Here is a 27122-nt window from a genome sequence, read left to right as displayed (position 1 = left end):
AAGGCAATGCCAAAGAATGCTCAAACTACCGCACAATTGCACTCATCTCACATGCTAGTAAAGTAATGCTCAAATTTCTCCAAGCCAGGCTTCAACAGTACATGAACAGTGAACTTTCAGATGGTCAATATGGATTTAGAAAAGTCAGAGGAGCCAGAGATCAAACTGCCAGTATCTGTTGGATCACCGAAAAAGCAAGAGAGTTGTGGAAAAACATCTACTTCTGCTTTATTAACTATGCCAAAGCCTTTGACTGTGTAGATCACAACAAACTATGGAAAATTCTGAAAGAGATGGGAATACCAGACCACCTGACCTGCCTCTTGAGAAATCTGTATGCAGGTCAGGAAGCAACAGTTAGAACTGGACATGGAACAACAGACTGGTTACAAATCAGGAAAGGAGTATGTCAAGGTTGTATATTGTTACCTTGCTTATTGAACTTATATGCAGAGTACATCATGAGAAATGCTGGTCTGGCTGAAGCACAAGCTGGAGTCAAGATTGCCAGGAGAAATATCAATAACCTCAGATATGCAGATGACACCACCCTTATGGCAGAAAGTGAAGTTATAAGTAAAGAGCTCTTAATGAAAGTGAAAGAGGAGAGTGAAAAAATTGGCTTAAAGCTCAACATTCAGAAAAGTAAGATCATGGCATCCAGTCCCATCACTTCATGGCAAATAGATGGGGAAACAGTGGAAACAGTGGCACGCTTTATCTTTTGGGGCTCTAAAATCACTGCGGATGGTGACTGCAGTCATGAAATTGAAAGATGCTTGCTCCTTGGAAGAAAAGTTATGACCAACTTGGACAGCATATTAAAAAGCAGAGACATTACTTTCCAACAAAGGTCCATCTAGTTAAGGCTATGGTTTTTCCAGTAGTCATGTATGGATGTGAGAGTTGGACTATAAAGAAAGCTGAGCACCAATGAATCGATGCTTTTTTTAAAAAAGTGGTTCTTTATTCATAAACTTGAAGCAAGTTTACAAATTTTACTGTACATTGCCAAATAAATCTGCAATGAAAAATAAAGTCCCAAAATACCCCCAGAACCAAAAATCAAAGCATGCCAAATGTGCAGCTGTCAATCTGCCAGCTATCAGCATAGTAAAGAATTCAACAATATATTCAAGATTTAGCCTTAGGTTTAAGGAACTTTAATGCTTTCAAGAATTCTGCCTTGTCACTTGTTATCTGAGCAACTGGCAATCAGAAGCTTATACAAATTAACCAAGTGAATAAAAATGCCAGAAAATCTTTTTCTACTATCCTCTTAATCAAAATAGAAAAAAAAAGAGAAAGAAATGAAACACAATAATGCAGAAGTGCCAAGTCTTTCAGATGTGGTTTACAAAGTTAAAAACTGAGTCTTAAAGCATAAGAAACACTTTTGAACTTTGTAACTGATTTGTGCAGATAAAATGCGCTTCTGGATTTCTTTTTAATAGAGCTTAATAACTAGCGTTTACTTTTAAATCAAATTTGGGTATATAAAAAAAAATCTATTACCAACCTAATAGGACTGATTCAAGTAAGTGTATAATGGAGAGTACACTGATTTGAGTCTAGATTTTATCAAAGAATTAATATATGTAGAATTCCTATTAGTCTTTATGTAAAGGCCATTACTATGACTATGGAAAACATTTAAGTCTCCAAATTAGATACTTTTTGTACTTAACTGTGCAGTTTTTGTTCATGGAGTCTTTGTGCAAATCACTATATAAGTTTATTAGTTTACAACTGATTGCAACATCCCATTAATAAAATGGAAACGTAGAATGACTTAGTATTTTAAATAATTCAAGCTCTATACTTCAAGCTCTTCTTCATAAGAAATATTGAACCAACAAGAAGCAGATTAAGATCAGCAAGACTCTGATGCCCCAGTGAATTGATGCTTTTGAACTGTGGTGTTGGATAAGACTTTTGAGAGTCCCAGGGAGTGCAACGAGATCAAACCAGTCAATCCTAAAGGATATCAGTCCTGAATATTCATTAGAAGGACTGATGCTGAAGCTGAAACTCTAATACTTTGGCCACCTGATGTGAAGAACTGATTCATTTGAAAAGACCCTTGTGCTGGGAAAGATTGAAGGCAGGAGGAGAAGGGAACGATAGAGGATGAGATGGTTGAATGGCATCACTGACTTGATGGACATGAATTTGAGTAAACTCCGGGAGTTGGTGATGGACAGGGAGGCCTGATGTGCTGCATTCCATGGAGTTGCAAAGAGTTGGACACAACTGAGCGACTGAACTGAACTGATACCACAGCCATTACTAATGAATGTAACTCATCTGGCTCCCTGGTTGGATACACAACAAGCCAGTAGTAAAGCCAGAATTTTAATTCCCGGGTTTTCCAAACTCTGTGAGTCTTTATTTCAAGACTCTCCCTTAGTGAAAGAAAATGGGTATCTCTTTTCTAAGAATGTTATGCCTCAATGGAATAAGGTTTAATTGAGAGCAATTTAGTTCTAACTTATGCTCTGTTTCATAGTATGAGGTGTAGAGTCATTGTCTACTTAGTGAATTATTCCTCTCCTTGGGAGACCATCAGAAGTCCCTAAGTTGTTCTTATGGTTGCCAGTTTGACCTTCAGCTTTAGCAAACATAAGGCAGTCGCATTTTTTAAGTGCCTTTACATCTAGAAATCCCATATTACTCCTTTTAATCTATATTTGTCTTTGGAAATATCTTGACTCAATTTATATATATATATAAAAGAAGGAAATGGCAACCCACTCCAGTACTCTTGCCTGGAAAATTCCATGGACAGAGGAGCCTTGTAGGCTACAATCCATGGGGTCACAAAGAGTTGGCACAACTGAGCGGCTTCACTTCTTTTTCATATATATATATATATATACGTATTTAGTTAATTTATTTTTTAATTGAAAGATAATTTCTTTACAGTACTGTGTTATATCCCTCATTCAGAGGAGCCAAGATACTTCTGGGCAGACTCCACATGACCTTTTGGAGGGCATAGTTCAGATTATGAATGTAAAACCATTATCACAATACCTTTACAAAGAACTTAGATTTATCCTTTAATAGTTTAATGGTTATTTATCCTTTAATAGTTTAGTTCAACAAATACTAGACATGAAGATGGAAAAGAGTTCCTGGTCTTTCCACTATACTAACATTTAGAGTAACTCTTGGAAAACAGAGGTCAAATTATAAATGAAATGGTTCTGGTTTTGTGAGGATGGACGGATCATGAAACTAAACTACTTTGGGAATGTTTTTATAAGGAGCTGTAGTGGTGTCATTAAGACAATAGCCAGTTATCCAAGTGTAAAAATTATTGTGAGGTTGCTGGCATAGGCTTTCTGGAGGAACGTGATTAAGGTACCTAATTGTACAATGGTGGGCTGTGCTTCAGTCTGCCTACTTGTATTTCTAATCATTCAAAGAATCATCAGTCTCTAGCAGGCTAAAAATATTCCCCTGGTTCTTACAAAATGCACTGTATTAAGGACTGACCTTAGATTAAGCTGGAAGCATCTCCGTGGTGAGCGTAGCAGATGGCACTAGGATGCAGCACTCACGGTCTTATAGAGTTGCTCAAGGAAGCTAGTCCACAGTGTCTGGAGGAATAGGCAGATGCTGAGCCTTCATTCTTCTGTCCTCCCAGGGAAACTTCCAGGCCTTTTGGCAAAAAGTTCTCAACAGCTGAGATTTAGATTCTTAGAACATCTTTTGGTGATGACCAGGTGATCCTTGAGAGCACCATGAGCCTGTTGCGCCTAGACAGTCCTGGCCTGGGACTTTAAAAAACTGAGGGGAGTTAAGAAACTGCATCCGCATCTCAGTGAAACTAGAAAAAATAATCAACTTTTTTTAAAAAAAAAGGAAACTGCCTCCCCCTGGGAGAAGCGCAGCATCCTCCCTGTCGCCAGACACCCTCCATGCACTGCACTCTTGAGCATTTGAAGCTTGCTGATATTTGCATTTGGTCAAGGTGCCAGTGGTCTAGGGAAACCTTCCTTCTGATTCTGTGATTTGATTTTAAATTTTTATTGGGATATAGTTGATTTCCAATGTCATGTTAGTTTCAGGTATACAGCAAAGTGAATCAGTTATACATGCACATGTATCCACTCTTTTTTTAATAGATTGTTTCCCCATATAGACCTTTAACAGAGTATTGAGTAGAGTTCCCTGTGCTACACAGTAGGTTCTTATTAGTTATCTATTTTATATATATATAATGTCAATCCCAATCTCCCAATTCATCCCTTCCCACTGATTCTGTGATTCCATAAACTGGTAACAGCTTTTTGTCACATGAAGCTGCATAGAGCATGGTGACTGAGGTGTCTTGGTAGACTGCCCCTGTCCTAATGAGTTCTTCTAACAGTTAACAGTGTAGAGAGTGGAGGTATGGCCTGTGATTTTTCCACAGGTTTCTAATCAGTGGTAAATATGGCTTTCCTTCCTGGGGCATTTGTCACATTTCCATCCCTGCCTGCCTTTTCCTGTAGGAACGGAAGTTTGTAGGTGGATCTGGTCAAGTAAGCGAACGGATAATGCAACTCCTAGGGGACAGGGTGAAACTGAGGAGCCCTGTCACCTATGTTGACCAGTCAAGTGAAAACATCACCGTAGAGACCCTGAATCGTGAACTTTATGAGGTAATTCAGTTTTGTCAAAAGAAATGTGTATTATGGGAATTCCCTGACAGTCCCGTGGTTAGGACCTGGGGACACAAGTTCCATCCCCTGGTTAGAGAACTAAGATCCTGCCTGCCTCACGGTGTGGCCCATAAATAAATAAAATTTAAAGAGCTTATATTAAGTAGGTCTCTAATAGCCTGGTGGCTCAGATGGTGAAGAATCTGCCTGCAATGCAAGAGACCTGGGTTCGATCCCTGGGTGGGGAGGATCCCCTGGAGAAGGGAATGGCCACCCACTCCAGTATTCTTACCTGGAGAATTCCATGGACAGAGAAGCCTGGCAGGCTCACAAAGAGTCAGTCACGACTGAGCGACTAACATGTTTCTGTCTTCTGCAGCTTCTAACCAAATATAATCCAAGCGGTGGCATGATTGATGCTGGCATATTTCTGACTCAGTCTTCCAATTATTAGCCTTAGTTGATGTGCCTTGTTCTGTGTTGTTGCCTCACAGTGGTCTCATACTGTACATTGTGACTGCTTAGTGTCCCTCAAAATGATAAATGTGATGTTTCATGTCCCCTGCAAAGACTGTGACTCACGTTTGAGATGGTATTTTGTGTCTGTTTGTTTCAGTGCCGGTATGTCATTAGTGCCATCCCACCAACTTTGACCGCCAAGATACACTTTAGACCAGAGCTTCCATCAGAGCGAAACCAGCTGATACAGCGTCTTCCAATGGGGGCTGTCATTAAGTGCATGATGTATTACAAGGAGGCCTTTTGGAAGAAAAAGGGTAGGTTGTGTTTATTCATGTTTAAATTGTATTAAGAGAAGACTGCACTCTTTTTTAGGAACATACAGTTCAGTTCAGTAGGAGCATATTGAACAGAAAAAGATGTGTTTCCAGTTGGTAGAGAAAGGATCAGAAATCTTAGTCTGTCCATCTCTTCATAGTCCCCAGCAACACAAAATGGCCCCAAGAGTGCTTGCTGGCAGTGAGAGGCAAGGCAGCAGGCCCTCCAGTTGCAGGGCCACATTGTCCAGGCCCCTGGCATATGTCTCACCACTTCCTCTTCATGAGCGGAGTAAGACAAAGGACCACTGTGAAAGAGCGCTGCTTTGAAGTCACACATTCCTGGGCCCCACTTGCTTACTAGCTGTGTTGCCTCAGGTGGCACTTCACCTCTCAGCCTCAGCCTCTGTATAAAATGGTAACAATGAGACTTCCTGTTCGGGTGTTGGCATGAGGCAAGGTCTGGGCGGATGTGGTGTTGGTTGTTGCTAAGCCTTCATCTCATCCTAAAAGGATTCCTTCTTGACACTTCTTCCCTGGTTTCCCAGAGGCGATTCCTTCTAACACACCCTACTGTTTCTTGTGTATTCCACAACTCCAAGGCCATCTTACAATTTTACTCATGCATTGATCATACCTGACCTTTATGTAAAGGTCATCGAGATGGGTCATTTTCTAATATGTCTGGGTCACCAAACATCCTTGTTTAATCAGTGAGTGTATTTAATGGAAAAGAACTTCTGGGATCAGGGCAAAGACCAATAGTTTAAGTTTTGCCTTCCTTTTAGCGAAATAGTTATATATATATACTTTAAAATGTCCTTCCTAAATCCCTGACGAAGTTTCTCAATCTTCTATTATTTTTCTTCTGGTTAAGATTACTGTGGCTGTATGATCATCGAAGATGAGGAAGCTCCAATTTCAATAACACTGGATGATACCAAGCCAGATGGATCACTGCCTGCTATCATGGGGTAAGTGAGACCTGGATGTTCTGCATTTTGCAAACTATGTTGGTGTCTTGGTGTGGGAACTAGCAGAGCACGTTGTTTTGCACTCAAGCTCAAGCAACACTAAGTAACCCTATAGACAATATATCATGTTTTCATGTTTGGTAATATTAGAGTCATAGAGTAAGTGGCACGAGAACACTGGGAAACTTTACTAAAGTGAACACCACTTTGAACCTGTGTCCATTGATTACTTTCCCCCATGAAACTTACATGTGGAGGACAAGAGTGAAAAATACAGCTAGACAGATGGCATGGCAGACCACTTTGCCTACAGAATGTTTATAGCCATTCTGGAACGAGAACTATTTTGTCCTGTACAACCTTCCAAAGTTATGTTTTCTGGGCTCTAGTCCTCTCTCCATTCTAGACAGCACTACATAGCAAATGTTAATATTTTAATTGTTGGAATTCCCTGCTGGTCCAGCGGTTAGGACTCCAATAGCTCAATGCCAAGGGCCCAGGTCCAATCTCTGGTCGGGAAACTAAGATCCCACAAGCCATGTGGCATGGCCAAAAGAAAAGAAAATTTTGTTCACAGTTACCCTGGGAGATAAGATGAATGACCAATGAAGTGCAGTTTGAAGGAGAGCCAGCCAGGCCTTGAATGTAGGGCACTTTTTCCAGTAAGTCACTCCATGGCTGTCTTCCATGAGGAATGGTGCCAGGGCGAGGTTCTGTGTCTGGAAGAGGAACTCTTTTCCTCTCCTGCCTCACACAGCTACTCTTCCCTCTGGAGACTAGGGGTCCAGAGAGGGAATCGGAGCTCCCACAAAGAAATTTCCAAGGAGTGCTGTAGCCTCCCAGTTGTCATACCTTTTAGTCCTCCTCAAAGCAATACCAACAAAAGGGGTATTTATTCTAGCACATTGCAATAAAAGAGCACAGCTTCTCTAGCAGTCAAGTGACTTTTGGAGACCATTGGTTTCCCCCTGTGCCCCAGGAGAGTTAAGCTCATGTGCATTGTGTCATTGAAGGGAAATTACAAAATCCAAAGGAGCACACCCAGGACCCTAGGGACTTAGAAAGCAGACTCTGCTACTGGACTGCCAGCAAAACATTTTTTTTTTTTTTCAGCAAAACATTTTGTAACTGCTTCTCTCACTGTCAGATGTAAGAAAGAGCACCAGCTTCCCTGGCAAGGGCAGGTGCTCACAATGTAAAGATTATAGGAACATTGTACCCTATTCATCTGCGACCCCACTGGGCAAGAAAATACATAGATTGGGGAGTTTGCTGTCCCTTTTTATGTGCCAAAGAAAAGCAAGAAGTTGAGACAGAGGTTTCTAGAGACTACTGGTCAAGACCTATCTGACTGAAGATGAAAGAATATTGATGTTTTTCTTGCCCTGGGAATGAAATACTGTGGCATCCGCTGTTCTGGGCTTTCTTTAGCTTTATTCACAAGGATATGGGCTTCCCTGGTGGCTCAGACGGTAAAAAGTCTCCACTTGCAGTGCGGGAGACCTGGGTTTGATCCCTGGGTAGGGAAGATCCCCTGGAAGAGGGCATGGCAACCCACTCCAGTATTCTTGCCTGGAGAATCCCCAAAGACAGCGAAGCCTGGCAGGCTACAGTCCACGGGTTGCAAGGAGTTGGACACGACTGAGTGACTAAGCACAGCACAGCAACAAGGACATGGATTGCAGAAGCCTTCTAGATGGTAATGGGTTTATTTATGCAGCTCCTACAGTCCATGGGGTCCCAAAGAGTTGGGCACAACTGAGCGACTAACACACTGAGAAAGTGATATTCTAATCTGTTTTATCTGGAAAATTGCTTCCACCCTGTTCTTGCATTGAAGCTATATTGCCTCTGCCCTGCTCTTTGCTCTAGGCAATGAAAGCCTTGAAGATAGGGATGCTGTAATTGCCCAGCACTGTGTGTGATAACTACTTGCCTTTGGAAACTAGAAAGGACCTTGTACTTTAGAGCTGTGAAATGTTCCCACCCCAAAGCCAGGGTGTATAATTTCCCCAATAAAACACCAAAGAAAGTTGGATGATAATTGTCCATTCTTACAGTTAGATCAAAGAGGTTATTTCATTTAGGACTTGAGATTTGACAGACAGAACCAACACTCACTGCCCTTTAGAAAAGGAACTGTGAAAAGCACCCAGGATCTAAAAGGCTTTCAGATAGATCATTTAATCTTCTATCAGCTGTTGGTGATTTTCACTGAAATACCACATACAATTGTTGCATACACCTAAAATTTAACTAAAATCATTAGTACTACGGCTTCCCAGGTGGTGCAGTGGTAAAGAACCTGCCTGCCAATGCAAGAGATGTGGGTTTGATCCCTGGGTCGGGAAGATCCCCTGGAGGAGGGTATGCAACCCACTCATGTTCTTTCCAGAGGAGCCAGGTGAGCTACAGTCCACCAGGTTACAAAGAGTCAGACATGACTGAAGTGACTTAGCACCTAGCACCTTACCAGCTGTTAAGCGTCTGTGTACAATGTGGGAGACCTGGGTTCAATGCCTGGGTCGGGAAGATCCCCTGGAGAAGGAAATGGCAATTCACTCCATTACTATTGCCTGGAAAATCCCATGGACTGAGAAGCCTGATAGGCTACAGTCCATGGGGTCGAAAAGAGTCGGACACCACTGACTTCCCTTTCACTTTCACCTTACCAGCAAGCCACAACATAAAGTGTTAGTTAAATCAAGCAAAATCATGACTATATCTCCCAGAGTTCAATGGTTCAAATTTCTTAAAGATTCCACAGCTTCCTCTGAAATACTGTTCTCTGGGTGAACACAAATGCATTTTATATCTTTGCTTCCCAGAATGATCTCAAATAACAACTCTAAAGGAATGGCCAATCAAATTGAGGAACAGTTTAATTGGGGGAGAGGGAATTGAGGGAGAGGACAAAATTTCTGTCTTCATCCCTTGCATTTTCAGTCCTGATCTATTTGTCTTTGTCTAGAAAAATAACAAAAAAATACAATTTTAAAACTTTTCTTAAATGGAGAAATCACTCCATTGTCCTTTGGCTCATTTGGATTTTTTGGCAAGCTTTCTAATCATAGTATAGCTAAGGATTTCTTGTTACAATTCCATTCTTTAAAATATACAAGCAATTAATAATAGCATAATAAGTAGAATCTACTTGATCAAAGGGAAGCAGACAGATCATAACTGAGTTTTACTGAGTCACTGAATTTGAGAACTGTGCTAGGCTGGTTTCCCAGGAAGTCAGCTTGGAGGTGGAGACTTGGGTTTAGGAGGTTCATCAGGAATTGCTCTGTGGAGTGCTGCCTGGGCTTCCCAGGTGGCGCTAGTGGTAAAGAACCAGCCTGTCAATGCAGGAGATGCAAGAGATGCAGGTTCTATTCCTGGGTTGGGAAGATCCCCTGGAGAAGGGAATGTCAACCCACTCCAGTATTCTTGCCTGGAGAATTCCATGGACAGAGGAGCCTGACAGGCTACAGTTCATAGGGTCTCACAGAGTCAGATACGACTGAAGTGACTGAGCACATGGACACATACTACCTGTGGGGGAGGGAAGGAATCAGGATTGGGCAGAGGGAACGGTTGGGCTCCAGTGTTGTCCCAACAGAGGCCTCGAAGTAAGGATTGCCTTTCAGAGGTATCTGCACTGGGTGTCTGCATTGTGTGGTAGGCTTTGGTACCCATCGCACTCTGGCATTCATTCTGAGAAGGGATGGGACCTTTCACCAGGCAGTTCTCTGCTGCAGAGTATAATTGCTAGGGAGGGGTTTGGCTGTGAGCTGAGGGTAATGAGTGTTTGGTCCTGAAGAGGAATCTGGGTGGCCCACCATGGCATCCACTTCAGGCACTTTATTTATTTATTTTTTTGGCCATGCCTTTGGCATGTGGGATCTTAAATCCCTGACCAAGAATTGAACCCGTGCCCCCTGCAGTGGAAGCTCGAAGTCCTAACTTCTGGACCACCGGGGAATTCCCAACAAGCACTTTTTGATATTTGTTTTTCCAGCTTTTATCAAGTAACTTGACAGATGGCAACAGTCATTACCAGGCTCATCATTTAATGCAACATTAATTCATCTACATAGTCAATTTCCTACTGTATGCCAAGAACTGTACTGAACTTTGGCTATAAAATATTGAGTAGGTAGTGATATATTGTTTAGGAGCCCACCCCTGGCAGGGGTTTTGGACCCAGAAGCAGATGAGGACAGCTTGGCATTTGCTCTAGTATATGGAAATAATGGGAGAGTGTTGGGAGAGTAGTATTAGTGCTGAGTACAGTAAGTCCCCTACGTACAAACCTTCAAGTTGTGAACTTTCAAAGATACAAACGTGGGTGCCAGCCCCATATGCCAGCTGTTGTACTATACGCCTGCACTTTTCTAGGTACTGTACTGTAAGACTAAAAGTGTTTTTTTCTGTGTTTGTTTTTTATATATTATTTGTGTGAAAAATATTATAAGCCTGCTTCCCTTGTAGCTCAGTTGGTAAAGAATCTGCCTGCATTGCGAGAGACCCAGGTTCAATCCCCTGGGTTGGGAAGATCTCCTGGAGAAGGAAATGGCAACCCACTCCAGTATCCTTGCCTGGAAAATCTCATGGACAGAGGACCCTGGTGGGCTGCAGTCCATGGGGTCACAAAGAGTTGGGCACATCTGAGCGACTAACACTTACTTACGTATTATTATTATTAGATTTATTATTAGTAGTAGAGTATAGTACTATATAATCGATTGTGTTAGTTGGGTACCTAGGCTAACTATGTTGGACTTATGAAAAAATTGGATTTACAGATGCGTTCTTGGAATGGAACTTGCTTGTATTTAGGGTATTACTGTAGATATAGGCAAGAACACTTTAAAAAGAAGAGACAACTCTTAAGATAAACCACCGTCACCTAATCATTCAAACGTAATTTCTCTCCCCAGCTTCATCCTCGCTCGAAAAGCTGACCGCCTCGCTAAAGTGCATAAAGATATAAGGTAAGAATTTACATCTGAAACACGTAAAAGGTTAGCTTTTTATTGTGCTTGATGCACTAACAACAGTATAATAACATTATGAAAAATGCAATAATCTGTTAATCTCAAAATCCCAACAAATCAACCTTTTTGTATTTTGCTAGCCCCCTTTTGACTCATGCCTCCCACGTTCATATATTAATTTAGTTTTACACCTCTGTTTGTTTTACAGGGGTTGAGAAGTAGGGTTTCTCAGTAAGATGGATGGAGAAAAATCATTTAAAAATGGTAGCTCTGAATAAAGCTTAAGAGGCCAAGTCCCAATGACCTTTATTCCATCTCCAAGGTTCTCCAACATGTACTTTTTCTGAAAAGCAGATCCATACATAGGTGTTCAAACCTATTGCATGTTTGTCAGCAAGGTGATGTCTCTGCTTTTTAAAATACCATCTAGGTTTGTCATGACTTCCCTTCCAAGGTGCAAGCGTCTTTTAATTTCATGGCTGCAGTCACCATCCACAGTGATTTTGGAGTCCAAGAAAATAAAATCTGTCACTACTTCCACTTTTTCCCCTTCTATTTGTCATGAAGTGGTGGGACCAAATGCCATGGTCTTAGTTTTTTGAATGTTGAGTTTCAAGTCAGCTGTTTCACTCTCCTCTTTCACCCTCACCAAGAGGCTCTTTAGTTCCTCTTCATTTTCTGCCATTAGAGTGGTATCATCTGCATATCTCAGATTGTTGATGTTTCTCCTGGCAGTTTTGGTTCCAGCTTGGGATTCATCCAGTCCAGCATTTCGCATGATGTACTCTGCATATAAGTTAAATAAACAGGGTGACAGTACACAGCCTTATCATACTCCTTTTCCAATTTGGAACCAGTCCATTGTTCCATGTCTGGTTCTAACTGTTGCTTCTTGTCCTACACACAGGTTTCTCAGGAGACAGGTAAGGTGGTCTGATATTCCCATCTCTTTAAGAATTTTCCACAGTTTGTTGTGATCCACACAGTCAAAGGCTTTAGTGGAGTCAATGAAGCAGATGTTTTTCTGGAATTCCCTTGCTTTCTCTATGATCTAGCAGATGTTGGCAATTTGCTCTGCCTTTTCTAAATCCAGCTTGTACATCTGGAAATTCTCAGTTCATGTACTGCTGAAGACTAGCTTGAAGGATTTTGAGCATAACCTTAGTAGCAAGTGAAATGAGTGTAATTGTATGGTAGTTTGAACATTCTTTGGCATTACCCTTCTTTAGGATTGCAATGAAAAATGACTTTTTCCAGGCCTGTGGTCACTGCTGTTTTCCAAATTTGCTGGCATATTGAGTGCAGCACTTTCACAGCATCATCTTTTAGGATTTGAAATAGCTCAGCTGGAATTCCATCACCTCCACTAGCTTTGTTCATAGCAATGCTTCCTAAGGCCCACTTGACTTCACACTCCAGGATGTCTGGCTCTAGTTGAGTGACCACATCATCATGGTTACCTGGGCCATTAAGGCCTTTTTTGTATAATTCTTCTGTGTATTCTTACCACCTATTCTTAATCTCTTCTGCTTCAGTTAGGTCCTTACCATTTCTGTCCTTTATCATGCCCATCCTTGCATGAAATGTTCCCTTGGTGTCTCCAGTTTTCTTGAAGAGATACCTAGTCTTTCCCATTCTGTTGTTTTCCTCTATTTTTGCATTGTTCGTTTAAGAAGACCTTATCTCTCCTTGTTATTCTCTGGAACTCTGCATTCAGTTGGGTATATCTTTCCCTTTCTCACTTGCCTTTCACTTTTCTTTTTCCTCAGCTATTTGTAAAGCCTCCAGAGACAACCACTTTGCCTTCTTGCATTTATTTTTCTTGGGGGTGCCTTTGGTTACTGCCTCCTGTCCAATGTTACAAACTTCTCTCCATAGTTGTTCAGGCACTTTCTCTACCAGATCTAATCCCTTGAATCTATTCATAACCTCCATTGTATAATCATAAGGGATTTGATTTAGATCATACCTGAATGGCCTTGTGGTTTTTCATAGTTTATTCAATTTAAGTCTGAATTTTGCCCCTTATAGAGCTCGTGATCTGAGCCATAGTCAGATCTGGTCTTGTTTTTGCTGACTGTATAGAGCTTCTCCATCTCTGGCTGCAAAGAATATAATCAATCTGATTACATCTGGTGATGTCCATGCATAGAGTCATCTCTTGTATTGGTGGAAAAGGGTGTTTTCTATAACCAGTGTGTTCTCTTGACAAAACTCTGTTAGCCTTTGCCCTGCTTCATTTTGTACTCCAAAGGCCAAACTTGCCTGTTACTCCAGGTATCTCTTGACTTCCTACTTTTGCATTCCAACCCCCACATGATGAAAAGGACATCTTTTTTTGGTGTTAGTTCTAGAAGGTCATGTAGGTCTTCATGGAACTATTCCTCTTTCAGCATTACTGCTTGGGTCATAGACTTACTGTGATTAGATTACTGTGATGGTGAATGGTTTGCCTTGGAAACGAACTAAGATCATTCTGTCGTTTTTGAGATTGCACTCAAGTACTGCATTTCAGACTCTTTTGTTGACTATGAGGGCTACTCCATTTCTTTGAAGGGATTCTTGCCCACAGTAGTTGATATGATGGTCATCTGAATTAAATTTGCCCATTCCTGTCCATTTTAGTTCACTGATTCCTAAGATGTTGATGTTCACTCTTGCCATCTCCTGCTTGACCACATCCAATTTACCTTGATTCATGGACCTAACATTCCAGGTTCCTGTGCAATATTGTTCTTTACAGCATTGGACTTTAGTTTCACCACCAGATACATCCACAACTGAGCATCATTTCTGCTTTGTCCCAGCTTCTTCTTTCATTCTTTCTGGAGATATTAGTAACTGCCCTCTACTCTTCCCCAGTAGCATATTAGACACCTTCCAACCTGGGGGTGCTCATCTTCTGGTGTCATATCTTTCTGCCTTTTCATAATATTCATGGGGTTCTCACAGTCAAAATACTGGAGTGGTTTGCCATTCCCTCCTCCAGTGGACCACATTGTCTCAACACTCTTCACTATGACCCTTCCATCTTGGGTGGCCCTGCATGATATGGCTCATAGCTTCATTGAGTTATGCAAACCCTTTCATTACGACAGGGATAACCCTAAATCCTTTGTTAGCTTTTGAAGAGGGTGTGCGTGCAAATATATACTTCTCTCTGCATTTGATTTAAAAATGAAGCAGCAAATCAACTAGCAGACCTTGCTTTAAGAGTTACTTTGATGACTTTGCAAGTTAGGGAAAGGCCGCAGACGTTCCCACAATTGCACATGGGTTTGTTTATTTGAGCAACCATGAGATTTGATGTCAGGAAAGGGGAACTATTTTAGTGTCTGCCTACTCACTCAATAGAGGAAGAAGTTGGGGGTCTGGCGATGGGGAATGATTTGTTCAAGGCTCCATAGCCAGCTTGTGACAAAGTCACGAATAGCATCTAATGTGTATTTTTTTTCATTATGTCATACTAAGCTTGACATTTTCTTTTGGATTTCCTGCCTTCCCTCCTTATTAATAGTAAAATAAATACCAGCCTGGATGTAGACATTTGGTTTTGATTCCACATAGTGGCTAAACTTCTCAAAAGTTTTTATAAGGCAAAACCACTTGGAATTCTGAATGTCATTGACTCAAGTAATAGTTCCCAGAACAAACTACGTCAACATTTCCCAAAGGATGTTTGGAAAATATATTTTTTCTGAGGCTGATAGATTTTGATTTGGTAGGTTAGGGGTGGGGCCTGAGTATTTGCATATTTTAACAAGCCTTTTGAGTAATTATGATGAGCAGCCAGGTTTAGAAACCAGTACGTATATCCAACTTGCACAATGACTTCTTTTGTACATCATTTAAAGTATGTTCTGTTATTTTTAGAGCCTAGCTAAGCAACCAGTGCATTGTTGTACCATCCTTATCTTATATAACTTTTCTAAAAATTTTTATATTAATGGGAGGAAGGGATAGAGAAGATAATTTCCTATGTGTTTATTAGAACTCATCATTGACTCATTTAATAATGTGAAATACAGTCAATAATGACAAATTTCTATGATAACTGGTTTACTGTTCTTGAATGAAAAGTTAACTATAGAGTAGTTTGATTACATTTTAGAGTTCACTCTGTTTTAACAAAGATGTTATTACATGTACCTAAAGTAAATGAAGCATTGTTAAGTTTTCAGGATAACAATTGTCAATATTTTTGTTTTCTTATTGACTCAAAATATCAGAATTATTTCTTGTAACACTCTTGTGAAGTAGGTAAGAATTGGTCATATCATAGAGTAGAAAAGAGGGTACCACACTGGACTGAGGATGGATTTTGATTCAGTAAATTTTTATTGAGCACTTACTACAGGTGGGATGCTCAGGAGAGTATACCCTTGACCCTGCCATTAATGAGCTGAGTGATGTTGAGCTAGTCTCTTGAGCACACTGAGCCTCAGTCTCTTCATGTCTGAAATGAATGGCTTGGATTACACAGAGAGAGACAGACAGGTACACAGTAGTCTTGAGACTTCTTCCAGTTCTGCCTTTCCTTTGTCATTATTGAGCTGTAGTATGAACAGCTCCTTGAAGGACAGTGAATCTTGCCTGCCTGTACTGGAACTTAAATAGCTATCTCATGATGTGTGACATCACCTCAGAAGTGGCATTTGTCTCTCCCTTAAAACCTTCCATGGTAAAGTGGTATCAGTAAACAGCATCTATCATTCCGCCTCCTTCTCTTGATTTACTACTATAGCCACGGGATGGAAACTCTAGGAGTTGTATAAATCATATAAGTGTGAGCCTTCAGGTAAATGTATAAAGTTACACTTTGTCCAACATTATTCAGAGACATTGGGAACACCTGTGAAATTGGGAACACTTGTTTTCTATTGTAACTGGCAACATGAAATTGGCATCTTTTAAAATTTATTTCTAATAACTATAACCTTCCCTTACCTCCTTCCTTCCCCCCAATATTTTTTTTACCATTTGTCTCTTTAGCTTTTAATGCTTATCTTACAGATTTGAATTAAACCCTGTATGACATTTTTAGCAATTTTTTCCAGTCATTTATTAGTGTATAAGAAAGTATTTTGAAGCACTTTCAATATTTAACCTATATAAAGACTAAAAAAGATAAATACCTAACGTGTATAACTGGATCAGTGTTAACCTGTTTAAACAATTTCTAAAACAGACCTATTCATTTCTAAAATGGGTAATTTTAGTAAATTAGAGCTTTTAAACTTTACCAAGAGTGATTGTGAGTTTAAAATGTATCTGTTTCAAGAAGTGCTTAGATAGGGAATTCTCTGGCAGTCCAGTGGTTAGGACTCAATGCTTTAACTTCTGGTTCAGTCCCTGGTTGGGGAACTAAGATCCTGCAGGCCAAATGGCATGGCCAAATAAAAATAAATTAATGGTAATCTTTTTTTTAAAGAAGTGCTTAGATGAATAAAACTACTGATTTTTAAGATACAGTATGTGCCATGTTCTGTGCTGGTCATTTGCACAGTGAATTATGAGGGTGGTCAGAGACTGTTTTAAGGTAATATCACATAACACATCATGCCCACTGCTCCTCCATGCCCTTAGGACCCAGTACTGTGTCCACAGACCATTCTGACAAGTGACAGATTACTACCCTGGAATGACCATAGGCCTCTCCTAGTATAGCATGTGTTATGTTATATTTAAAAGATTAACTGAGCTTTATATGTTGGTAGATATTTAAAACATAAACATAGGATAGTTAAAAGACACATCATACTTACTATAGACTTATAAAAGGGATTTAGAATTTTGCATATTTCCAAATAGTAACTTAGAATCAATTCCTAAAACTGAATTTAATTCAATCTCATTTTCTCCATTTTAATCTTGAAAAGATATGGTAGTAGGTAGTGGAAGAGGCAAAAATGTAAAAGAGAACAGTTGGTTGAATCTTCAAAGCACATAACTGTGTCAGGAAAAAGAGGGTTAATTTGAGGGCAGAGATTCAAGGAACTGGTCATTCAGTGTAGTGACTGAAGGCCATTGATTTTAATTTTTCACTTAATAAATCTGGTTCATTGCAAGAACCCTGGAACTCACTGTGTTTATTCCATACTCATCAGTCATTACTTCCTTCACATTCTTTGGTTCTTTTTTTTTTATAGGAAAAGAAAAATCTGTGAACTGTACGCCAAAGTGCTAGGATCTCAAGAAGCTTTACATGTAAGAAATCCCCATCTTTAATCCCTAGCAGGTTCTGCTCTGTTTGCTCTGAGTGGTAAAGCAAAGCAGATTCTGGTTTCCTGACAGTCTTATGAAGAGAGTATAAAGGGATATGCTTACTGGAGGATTAACTTCAGCAGTCACAAAGGGCCATTAAAATGCTGCTGTCGGTGCATGCAATTTCTGATGCAGCAGTTCCTTGGGCTGTTTAAATGCTCGCTGGATAACTGGCAGCCAGGAGTAATGAGAGGCAGAAGCTGCAGGTATTATCTCCAGGGTGACTGAGATCAGTCCCTGGAACAGAGGCCCTGCCCTCTTGTCAGCGTCAACTGATCACTGCCAAATAAAATCCCAGCTATATCATTATTTGTTGATGCAGACACAGTAGTATATACTTGATAAGATAGACTGAATCTGGACTCTCTGCCCAGGTCAAAGTCATACTAATTTGTTTTTCCATCTGCAGACTCAATTTACACTTCATTTAGGAATTTCGGTGCTCTCAATCTACCACTGAAAGCAATTAAGAGGATGAAATTATTTTTAAAGACCCTAGCAGAGAGCGGGGGGCTCTTCCAGGGGATTTTCTCTGAACTGTTGGAAGACTAAACTTGCAGAATGTGTTAGGGAAATCAGAGAAGGTCCTCTCACGTCCCTTGGGAAATATTTTTCGTCTTTAAGTGTCCTCTTTTTAATAGTATTCCCATCATTCACATTTCCAGCTGAGAGAAGTGGTTCTGAAAAAAGCCTTTTTCTTAGACACTATGCTTTCCTTCTACTTTCTCCCTTCTACCCCCCACCCCTTTTTTAGCAGTAATGCCCTGGTAGATAGGGAAGTAAGGTCTGTTATTTAAAGAATGCAGAGATTTGAGCAAACCCTTCCAGAACCTGATTGTTGATAGAGTCTTAAAGACTTCAAAATCCACATAGAGATACCCTCTTTTCCAGATATTGGGATACTTCCTGTCTCTCCTAGGCAAGAGGTTGAGAAAGTCAAAGTGTACGTGTTTTGTCTGTTGGTACCTCACAAAAGGCCATTACTTGGTACTGTCATGTTTCCCCTTAAGTTAGAAAAACAGGACTACTTTAAAAAAATAAACTTTAAACGTTTTGTTACAGTAAAGCACATAAGAGCCTTAATTGTTGACTGGCAGCATTTCAGCTTTGTCTTCACTTTGAAATTTTCTCCCCCTGAACTGCAGCCAGTGCACTATGAAGAGAAGAACTGGTGTCAGGAGCAGTACTCCGGAGGCTGCTACACTGCCTACTTCCCCCCGGGGATCATGACTCAATACGGAAGGTACTACCCAAACACTGTACCAATGGATACAAGACGTGTGCCAAGCTTAAAGCTAGATAAGCCAAGCTCAGTGGGGATTTTAGAAACAGGAATCAGCATTCCTATATGTAATGTCCCAGATAGTTTGTATTCTCTAGGTGTCCATAGGAAAAGAAGTATGTCCATATGTAGAACAGTGCCTGGCAGCACATAGAACAATTGCAGAGCACTGGTGAGGAATTCAGGAGTCACTGGTACACGTGAGAATCCTGCAAGCTGCAATGTCCTCCAAGGAGCCTTCTTGAGCTCAACTAAACATTTAGTCTTGCACAACTACCCTAGGCTCCTGGGCACCAATCTACAGAAAAGGACATGGGCTAAAGATGTCTTGCCAGCAGAGCAGCATCAGACATCATGGGGAAGCATCTCACTGTGTACGGCTAAGGTGTGAGCAGTTGACATGCGCACAAGATGGGAAAATTCACCTTAGCTTAGAAACCCCTTAGCTCACAGGAGCCTTTGTGTCTTAAAACAGCCTCATAGGCAGTATCTAGGATCTCCACAAAGGATATGCCCAGTTACAAGAGGCAGCATGCTCAAGAAAGCCCAAACATTTCCCAGATATTTAGACTCTTTCCAGATATTTGCAATTTATGAGTTTTCCCAGCCTAGATACAAGTTACCAGTGAGGGGGTGGAGGACAACCATTTTTACCATAAGCAGCAGTTGCCTGGTAACATATATGGCCTCATGCCTTCATCAGGTTTCTAGAGGAACAGACCTAAAATGTTAACTCAAGGTCATGTGTGTCCACAGAGAAGGAATAAGGGTTTGTTAATAATCCTTTCCTTATATGAGCTTTTCATTTGTTTTTCTTAATTGAATTATTAATTACGCAATGATTTGAGTTCAATAGACACGTGTAGTATTTCAGTGAAAGTCATCAATATCTGATGCAAGATTAAACGGTTCATGGGGAACCCTATTTAGATCTTGGGTGCTTTTTACAATTCCTTTTCCAAAGGGCAGTTAGTGTTGGCTATTTCTGTCAAATCTCAAGCCGAGAATGAATAGCCTTTGTTAGTGATAACAGTATTGATGAACTGGAGTGGTTCTGGAATCAAAGTAGAAGTCTAGGAGATGGGACTAGGATCAGGGATAGATGAAGCCAAGGATTCCTGAGTTGGAAAAAGGCGTGACGGCAGGTTGAGGTGAAGTCCTTTGGGGTGGAGGTACACGGTTTAGGAGATTTCATGCAAGTGGCTGTAAGAATCAAAGCCAACAAGGTAGGAGGGGACAGTGGCTCATTCAGCCCAGCCTTTCCGTGGTTCTTTTCACCAAGACCTCTCTGTAAGAGAAAGCCCATTTCACTACCCTCAGCCAGTCTCTGGATACATCCATAGAAGCTAATTGTACAGAGGTTTGTTTGTTTGTTTGTTTGTTTTTAATTGTAGTTGATTTACTGTGTTGTGTTAATTTCTTCCATACAGGAAAGTGACTCAGTTATGCATTTTACATATTCTTTTTTATATTTGTTTCCAGTATGGTTTATCCCAGGACATTGAGTATAGCTCCCTGAGCTTTACAATAGGGCCTTGTTGTCCATCCATTCTATATGTAACAGTTTGCATCTACTAACCCCAAACTCCCAGAGGTTGTTTTTGAAGAAGATAGACACATAATCCTTTGGATCTCTCCTTTGCTAGAAATGAGTTCCTCTTCCTGTCTTCCCACTCACCACCATTGTTCTTCCCGGCAGTCAGATGAGATCTCATGAAGAACACACCCCTTACTGTAGGTAGCAGAATGGACTGCAAATAGGAAACATGCAGCAAATGAATCTGAGTGTGGACTTAATGTATGTTCTTACATTTTAATTCTAGCTAGCTAGAAAAAGGTCTCATTATCTTTAGCGATTGATGATCTCATATCCTGATTCTCTCTGGCTTGAAAGCTCAGATCCTTTGGTGCAGACCCAGGAAACAAGGAGGAGCCTTTCACCTTTGGCTGAGTTGCATAGGAGTTTTGGAAACAATTTGGGCTTCCTTGTCTTCTGTGGGGTTTTAGGTGAGGGCCACGATTAGCTCATTTACCCTCAGCGCCTTCCCAGGTAACTGTGTGACCTCTCTGTTCCCTTGAAGGGTTCTTCGCCAACCTGTAGGCAGGATTTACTTTGCTGGCACGGAGACTGCCACACAATGGAGCGGTTATATGGAAGGAGCAGTAGAGGCTGGTGAACGGGCAGCTAGAGAGGTAAGACAGGAAGCCGAATGGCTGGCTCTCCCTCTTGAGTCCACTGACGTAGTTGTCATCTGGTCTTTCCAGATCGTGCCACTGATCATCTATCTATTAATAGATGTCCACTTCTCTGCCCCTCACTCCACTCATGAGGCTCATCTGTGGCCAGCAGGGCCTTGAATCTGTCGAAAGTACAGAACCTCATAATACCATGGCCACTTTCTTTCAGGTCTTTTCTTTTTCTTTTTTGTTTCTTTCAGGTTTTGAATGCTTTGGGGAAGCTGTCTGCCAAAGATATCTGGATCCAAGAACCTGAAGCTGAAGTAAGTTTGGTAGCTCCATCTCTATAGACCAGGAATCGCATATAAAAATCTCAACTTCTAGCCTCTGATGTCTTTGTAGATGCCACTCTCCAGGGCAGATCCAGATACTGATTTTACAGATATATTTTACCACTCCTTATTCCTGCAAGAGTTTTTTTTGCTAACGATCTATGTTCATTCATCCAGGATGTTCCAGCTGTAGAGATCACCCCCAGCTTCTGGGAGAGAAACCTGCCTTCCGTATCAGGCCTGCTGAAGATTGTTGGGTTTTCCACATCGATAACTGCCCTGTGGTTTGTGATGTACAGATTCAGGCTGCTAAGCCGATCCTGAAGTTTTGGCTTCATGCTTTTTGCTTATCCTTCCCTGGTATCATCAAAAGCAAATTGCTGACCCATAGAACAGCCGTGCAATCAGATCATCTTTAAGTGAACTGATTTAACCCCTCAGTTTAATCTCAGTGTATGACCTCCTTAATTTCCAGAAGATCAAGCTCCATCTTGTGATTTGTCTGTAGACCAGCTCGTGTTGATTGGTAGAAAAATAACCTGTGATCAATTTCTTAACATCAAGAAGTTAAAGTTGACATGCTCATGAGAAACAGTTTCTGTGTCCTATTTTTCTCCCCTTTAACATAAAATACCTGATGATCACAGGAATGAAGCATTTAACTTTCTCTCTGTAGAGGTTGAGTAGATTAAAGCCCAGCCTGTGACTGTCCTTCGAAGTTCTTAGCAAAGGATAAAGTGTAGGCCCAGAGACTCGAAACTTCCTGGGTGAGCAGCCCCCACTTTGGATAAGGGAAAGCAGTGGAGGTAGAGTTCAGGCCCTCAGACCACAACATCTTGTGGGCTGCTGTCTCAGGGATCTCCTGACCACTTCTAATTCCTGTGAAGTTTCTAGACACTGGTAGCTCAGACCACAAAGAATCTGCCTGCAATGTAGGAGACCCAGGTTTGATCCCTGGGTCAGGAAGATCCCCTTGAGGAGAGCATGGCAATCTACTCTAGTATTCTTGCCTGGAGAATTCCATGGACAGAGGAGCCTGGCAGGCTACAGTCCATGGGGTCATAAAGAGTTGGACACAACTGAGCTACTAACACTAAAACTAAACTAAACTTCTAGACATCTAGTCTTCATGATAGTTTGTTTGCATTTTTCCCCTTTTTCTTAAAGAGGACAGTGTTTACCAAGGGATGTTTAAATTGATTTGCTGTGACTGGTATGTAGCTCCCTAGATGAGCAAAATAGTAGCAAGACTGTTCCCCAGGAGAGCTCCCTGTTTCGCTCCTCGTGAGACCAACTACAGTAGGCTTCTTCGCATCCTCCTGGAAGGTGGCTAGACATTACTTGGCCCATTGTCCTTGATAACATTCTGCCAATTCCAAGGAAGCAGTATTTTCCTTTCTTCGGGTAGACCCTTCTGAAGGCCCCTAGTGGCAGATATTTTTTTCTTTTCTTTTTTTCTACAGCCATAATAAAATCAGGCAGATCTGTTAATTATGTTTTTACATGGTTTGTTATTGTTGTTTACTGGCTCAGTCGTGTCTGACTCTTTGTCACCCCATGAACTGTAGCCCACTAGGCTCCTCTGTCCATGGGATTTTCCAGGCAAGAATACTGGAGTGGGTTGCCGTTTCCTTCTCCAGGGGATATTTCTGACCCAGGGATCAAACCTCTGTCTCCTGCATTGCAGGCAGATTCTTTACCACTGTGCCACCAGGGAAGCACTTCCACATGGTTACCTTTGAGTAATACCACCATGCCAGTTTCTCTCAAATAAGTACTGAAATGCACATGACAAATTTCTGATTGTTATTTCATGAGACTAATCAAGCACAGAAAGGAAATTAGGGCTCTTGTTATAACCTCACTTGTTTTCATTATTAAGATTTATAAAAGACATGAAATTGAATGATTTTATATATGAAGACTAAGTTTATCTTAGGAGAAATGTGAGTTCAGAACAGTACTCGCCTCTTATCTTTCCCATTTTAAAAACTGTTGGGGGAGTTCCCTGGCGGTCCAGAGGTTAAGACTCTGTGCTTTCACCACCAGGTCCAGGGTTTGATCCCTGGTTGGGGAACTAAGATCCTGCAAGCTGCCCCATGTGGCAAAAAAACAAACAAAAAAAAAACTGTCAGATTTTTTAAAAAACCCAAAAGTTTCAGCCATAAAGTGTATACACACACACACACACACACACACATATGAAAATCAGCACAGATGTGATCAAATAAAGCAGTCGAGAAGATTCAGAAGATTCTGTGGACTCAGCTACCCAGGTGGTAGATACCCAGTAATATTCTGCATCATTGATGAATGAGGCATTTCATTTTAAATGAAGTTTCTAGCTAGCTGAAGCTTGTTCTTTGTGTGCAAAAATATTTAAATCAACTAAAATTTTGATGGAGTCACTTCCACACATTTAGTACATAAGCTAGATTCAGATTCCTTTTTTAGAATTAATCCTGTCAACCGTTCTGTCTCTGGATTATTTTATACTTTTATAATAGAGTATGCCATTTGTAATAGAGTGATACCATTTTTAATAGAGTGATACCATCGTCTTTGCCCCTGTTCTAAATGCCGCACAGTTGTTTCAAAGCTGAAGAGTCTACTGCTGCTTCTATCTTCTCCCATATTCGGTATTCATGTCACATCCTTATTTCTATTATCTCCCAGTAACTCTTAATCTAATCTGCTGTCTATTTTTTTATTGAATGGGAATTAAAGATTGCCAGAGGAACCAACCCAAGTTTATTACATAATTAACCTTATTGTAAATCCAAAATTACATCCTGAGAGCAAAGAGCAGGATTTTCTGCCAGTCTATACCTTGCAATTGAAAAGCATTTTAGCTAAGTTGAGAGTTTTGGTATTGTCTTGGATATGCCCTAATATGTAAGAACTTGCTGCATTTTATACCAAAGTGCTTTGAGAAATCACATCCCTGATCTATTTCAGTTATTTCTGTTTGCTTACTGATTAACTTGGTTCTGACACACCTCTGGGGAAATGCTGACAAATTTAACTGACAACAGTTTTAACAGTCATCAAGTTGTTAACATAGTTAACATGTCTCACATGTCGAAGGACTCCCAGAATATGGGATTTACCCTCTTCTCAAACTTTTTAGCGAACCCTTTAATTCATCCGAATTAGATCAACCCTGTTAAGCTACAGATTATTAAAAATGAATGCCAGCCCAGGTGGTGCCTATGGGTGAAATGGCAGCTGAGAACTTTCCCACATACATGAGGTGATCCAATCCCGAGATGCAACAGGTCTTCTCTTCCACCTGCTCTCAAGTCAGTTTAAGCAGCTGATCAAGCCTGGCCCTGTTCAGTCACCTGCTTCACAGTTTGGAAGGCTGTCAGCCTCACTCAATAGTAAGGTTAAGAATGAGATTTGAAAAGTTAACCTTCTTTTCACAGCTTTTAAATAAGGATGTATATCAGCCTGAAGACGCAGTATTGAAGGATTGTGAACCATGTTTAGTCTGTGAACTTGGTGCCTACTGTTCTGTCTGAAATGTGCCCCAGTGTTATACGTGGGAGTACACGTGTATGTATTGACACTGCAGTACGGTTTTGCCTGTCTGGTATTGTTTTGTTTGTTAATAAAGTGCACTATCACCTCTGATTCAGACCTGGCTCCTCTATTTAGGTGATGGCTTGAACGTTAAATGGCTTCTTATAGCAGGAGGTTACAGTGAAGTGTTGTCCATGAAGGATGAGCTTAAAAAGCCACCTGGTATGGACACCAAATTCTCAAAGTTCAGTTTGAGTTGGATTTTTTCAAGGTTTCCTGGAAGCTGATTAAACACAAGAATATTATCTGCCCAACTGGGCCACAAAAGATGTGGAGTTTGATCAGAGCTTTCTCACTTAATTAGCTTATGATTCCTTGAAGAAATGCCTTGGTTCTCTGCCTCAGTCTCCCCATCTGGAAAAGGGTGGGTTGACCTTGATGGTTCTCAAGGATTCTTTTTTTGTCAGCATTATGTCATTTATGCATTTGTTGCCAGAATTCTGTGCTTGCCTATCTATATGGCAGGACGAGTCACTCAGCCTTTCTGTATCTCAGTTCACTCCTTGACTTAAGTTAGGTTTTCTAGAAACAGACTCTGAGATGTAGAGTCAGGGCAGAAAGTTAATTGGGGATGACTCTCAGGAAATACACATAAGGGGGTGAAAAAGGCAGGGTTGGGCAGGAGTTGACCCACAAAGCAGTTGCAGCCAGGGCCTCAGCAGATCTTAAGAGGGAGCTGAAAGGGCCCTTTAGAATCATCCCCCATTGAGGCAAGGGGGTCTGGCTTCTGTATCTCTTCACTGGCTTCCCTCTGGAGTCTTCCCAGGTGACTCAGCGGTAAAGAATCCACCTGCTAAGCAAGAGACGCAGGTTCAGTCCCTGGGTCAGGAAGATCCCCTGGTGAAGGAAATGGCTACCAACTCCTGTAGTCTTGCCTGGAGAATCCCACAGACAGGCTGTGGTCCATGGGGTCACAGAGAGTTGGACACTAATAAGCAACTGAAAAGCAGAACAGAGCTGGGAAGGGTTGTTATGTTGGATGAGGAACTGCTGTTGTGAACCGAGCTCAGCCTAGATTCCCAGCAGCCAAGGGAGTCCAGGCAGGGGTACCCACAGTATGGATACTCTACACCATCCAAAAACAGAGTTGCCCTTTGTCAGGTAAAAGATATTATGGACTTGAGCTTTGGTTTTACAGATAGAATGGAGCTATCTATGTGAACCTATCCATGTTAGGTAAGGAAATTGCCTTTAAAGATGGCATTCTGCACTGTTTATGTGGAAGAAAAATAAAACTGGAAGTTACCCTGGAAGTGATTCAAACTCTGTCTCAACAAAGGAACCCCCCTCTACAAGTTACTAATAGATTAAAGTGGAGGAGGGATGTGCACTTACAAGCAAGAGTCCAAAATCCCATGTCTTCAGGAGTCAGGCAGCTTAAAATGAACAGCAGCAGGCATGAGACATTAGGGAGTAGTATGGACTGTAGCATTCAGAAAACGAAGATCATGGCATCCGGTCCCATCACTTCATGGGAAATAGATGGGGAAACAGTAGAAACAGTGTCAGACTTTATTTTTCTGGGCTCCAAAATCACTGCAGATGGTGACTGCAGCCATGAAATTAAAAGACGCTTACTCCTTGGAAGGAAAGTTATGACCAACCTAGATAGCATATTCAAAAGCAGAGACATTACTTTGCCAACAAAGGTCCGTCTAGTCAAGGCTATGGTTTTTCCTGTGGTCATGTATGGATGTGAGAGTTGGACTGTGAAGAAGGCTGAGTGCCGAAGAGTTGATGCTTTTGAACTGTGGTGTTGGAGAAGACTCTTGAGAGTCCCTTGGACTGCAAGGAGATCCAACCAGTCCATTCTGAAGGAGATCAGCCCTGGGATTTCTTTGGAAGGAATGATGCTAAAGCTGAAACTCCAGTACTTTGGCCACCTCGTGCGAAGAGTTGACTCATTGGAAAAGATTCTGATGCTGGGAGGGATTGGGGGCAAGAGGAGAAGGGGACGACAGAGGATGAGATGGCTGGATGGCATCACCGACTCGATGGATGTGAGTCTGAGTGAACTCCGGGAGTTGGTGATGGACAGGGAGGCCTGGCATGCTGCGATTCATGGGGTCACAAAGAGTCGGACACGACTGAGCGACT

General features: G+C 41.3%; 1 protein-coding gene across 1 annotated transcript in view; it reads left to right on the top strand.

Annotated features, from left to right (window-relative positions):
* The window catches only part of MAOA (monoamine oxidase A), an 83554-nt gene extending 58478 nt beyond the window's left edge, over positions 1-25076 (top strand). The window contains exons 7-15 of the mRNA XM_005891517.2: positions 4503-4652; positions 5269-5428; positions 6306-6402; positions 11328-11381; positions 17534-17591; positions 18794-18891; positions 21012-21123; positions 21369-21431; positions 21618-25076. Coding sequence (XP_005891579.2) covers positions 4503-4652; positions 5269-5428; positions 6306-6402; positions 11328-11381; positions 17534-17591; positions 18794-18891; positions 21012-21123; positions 21369-21431; positions 21618-21764 — 939 coding nt within the window. The 3' untranslated portion in view covers positions 21765-25076. The remainder of the gene's footprint in view (positions 1-4502; positions 4653-5268; positions 5429-6305; positions 6403-11327; positions 11382-17533; positions 17592-18793; positions 18892-21011; positions 21124-21368; positions 21432-21617) is intronic.
* The last annotated feature ends 2046 nt before the right edge of the window (positions 25077-27122 follow it).

The sequence above is a fragment of the Bos mutus genome, chromosome X (assembly GCF_027580195.1).
Source record: "Bos mutus isolate GX-2022 chromosome X, NWIPB_WYAK_1.1, whole genome shotgun sequence".
Taxonomy (NCBI): Eukaryota; Metazoa; Chordata; class Mammalia; order Artiodactyla; family Bovidae; genus Bos; species Bos mutus.
The sequence above is the reverse complement of the archived record's forward strand: the minus strand, read 5'-3'. Positions and strand labels throughout refer to the sequence as shown.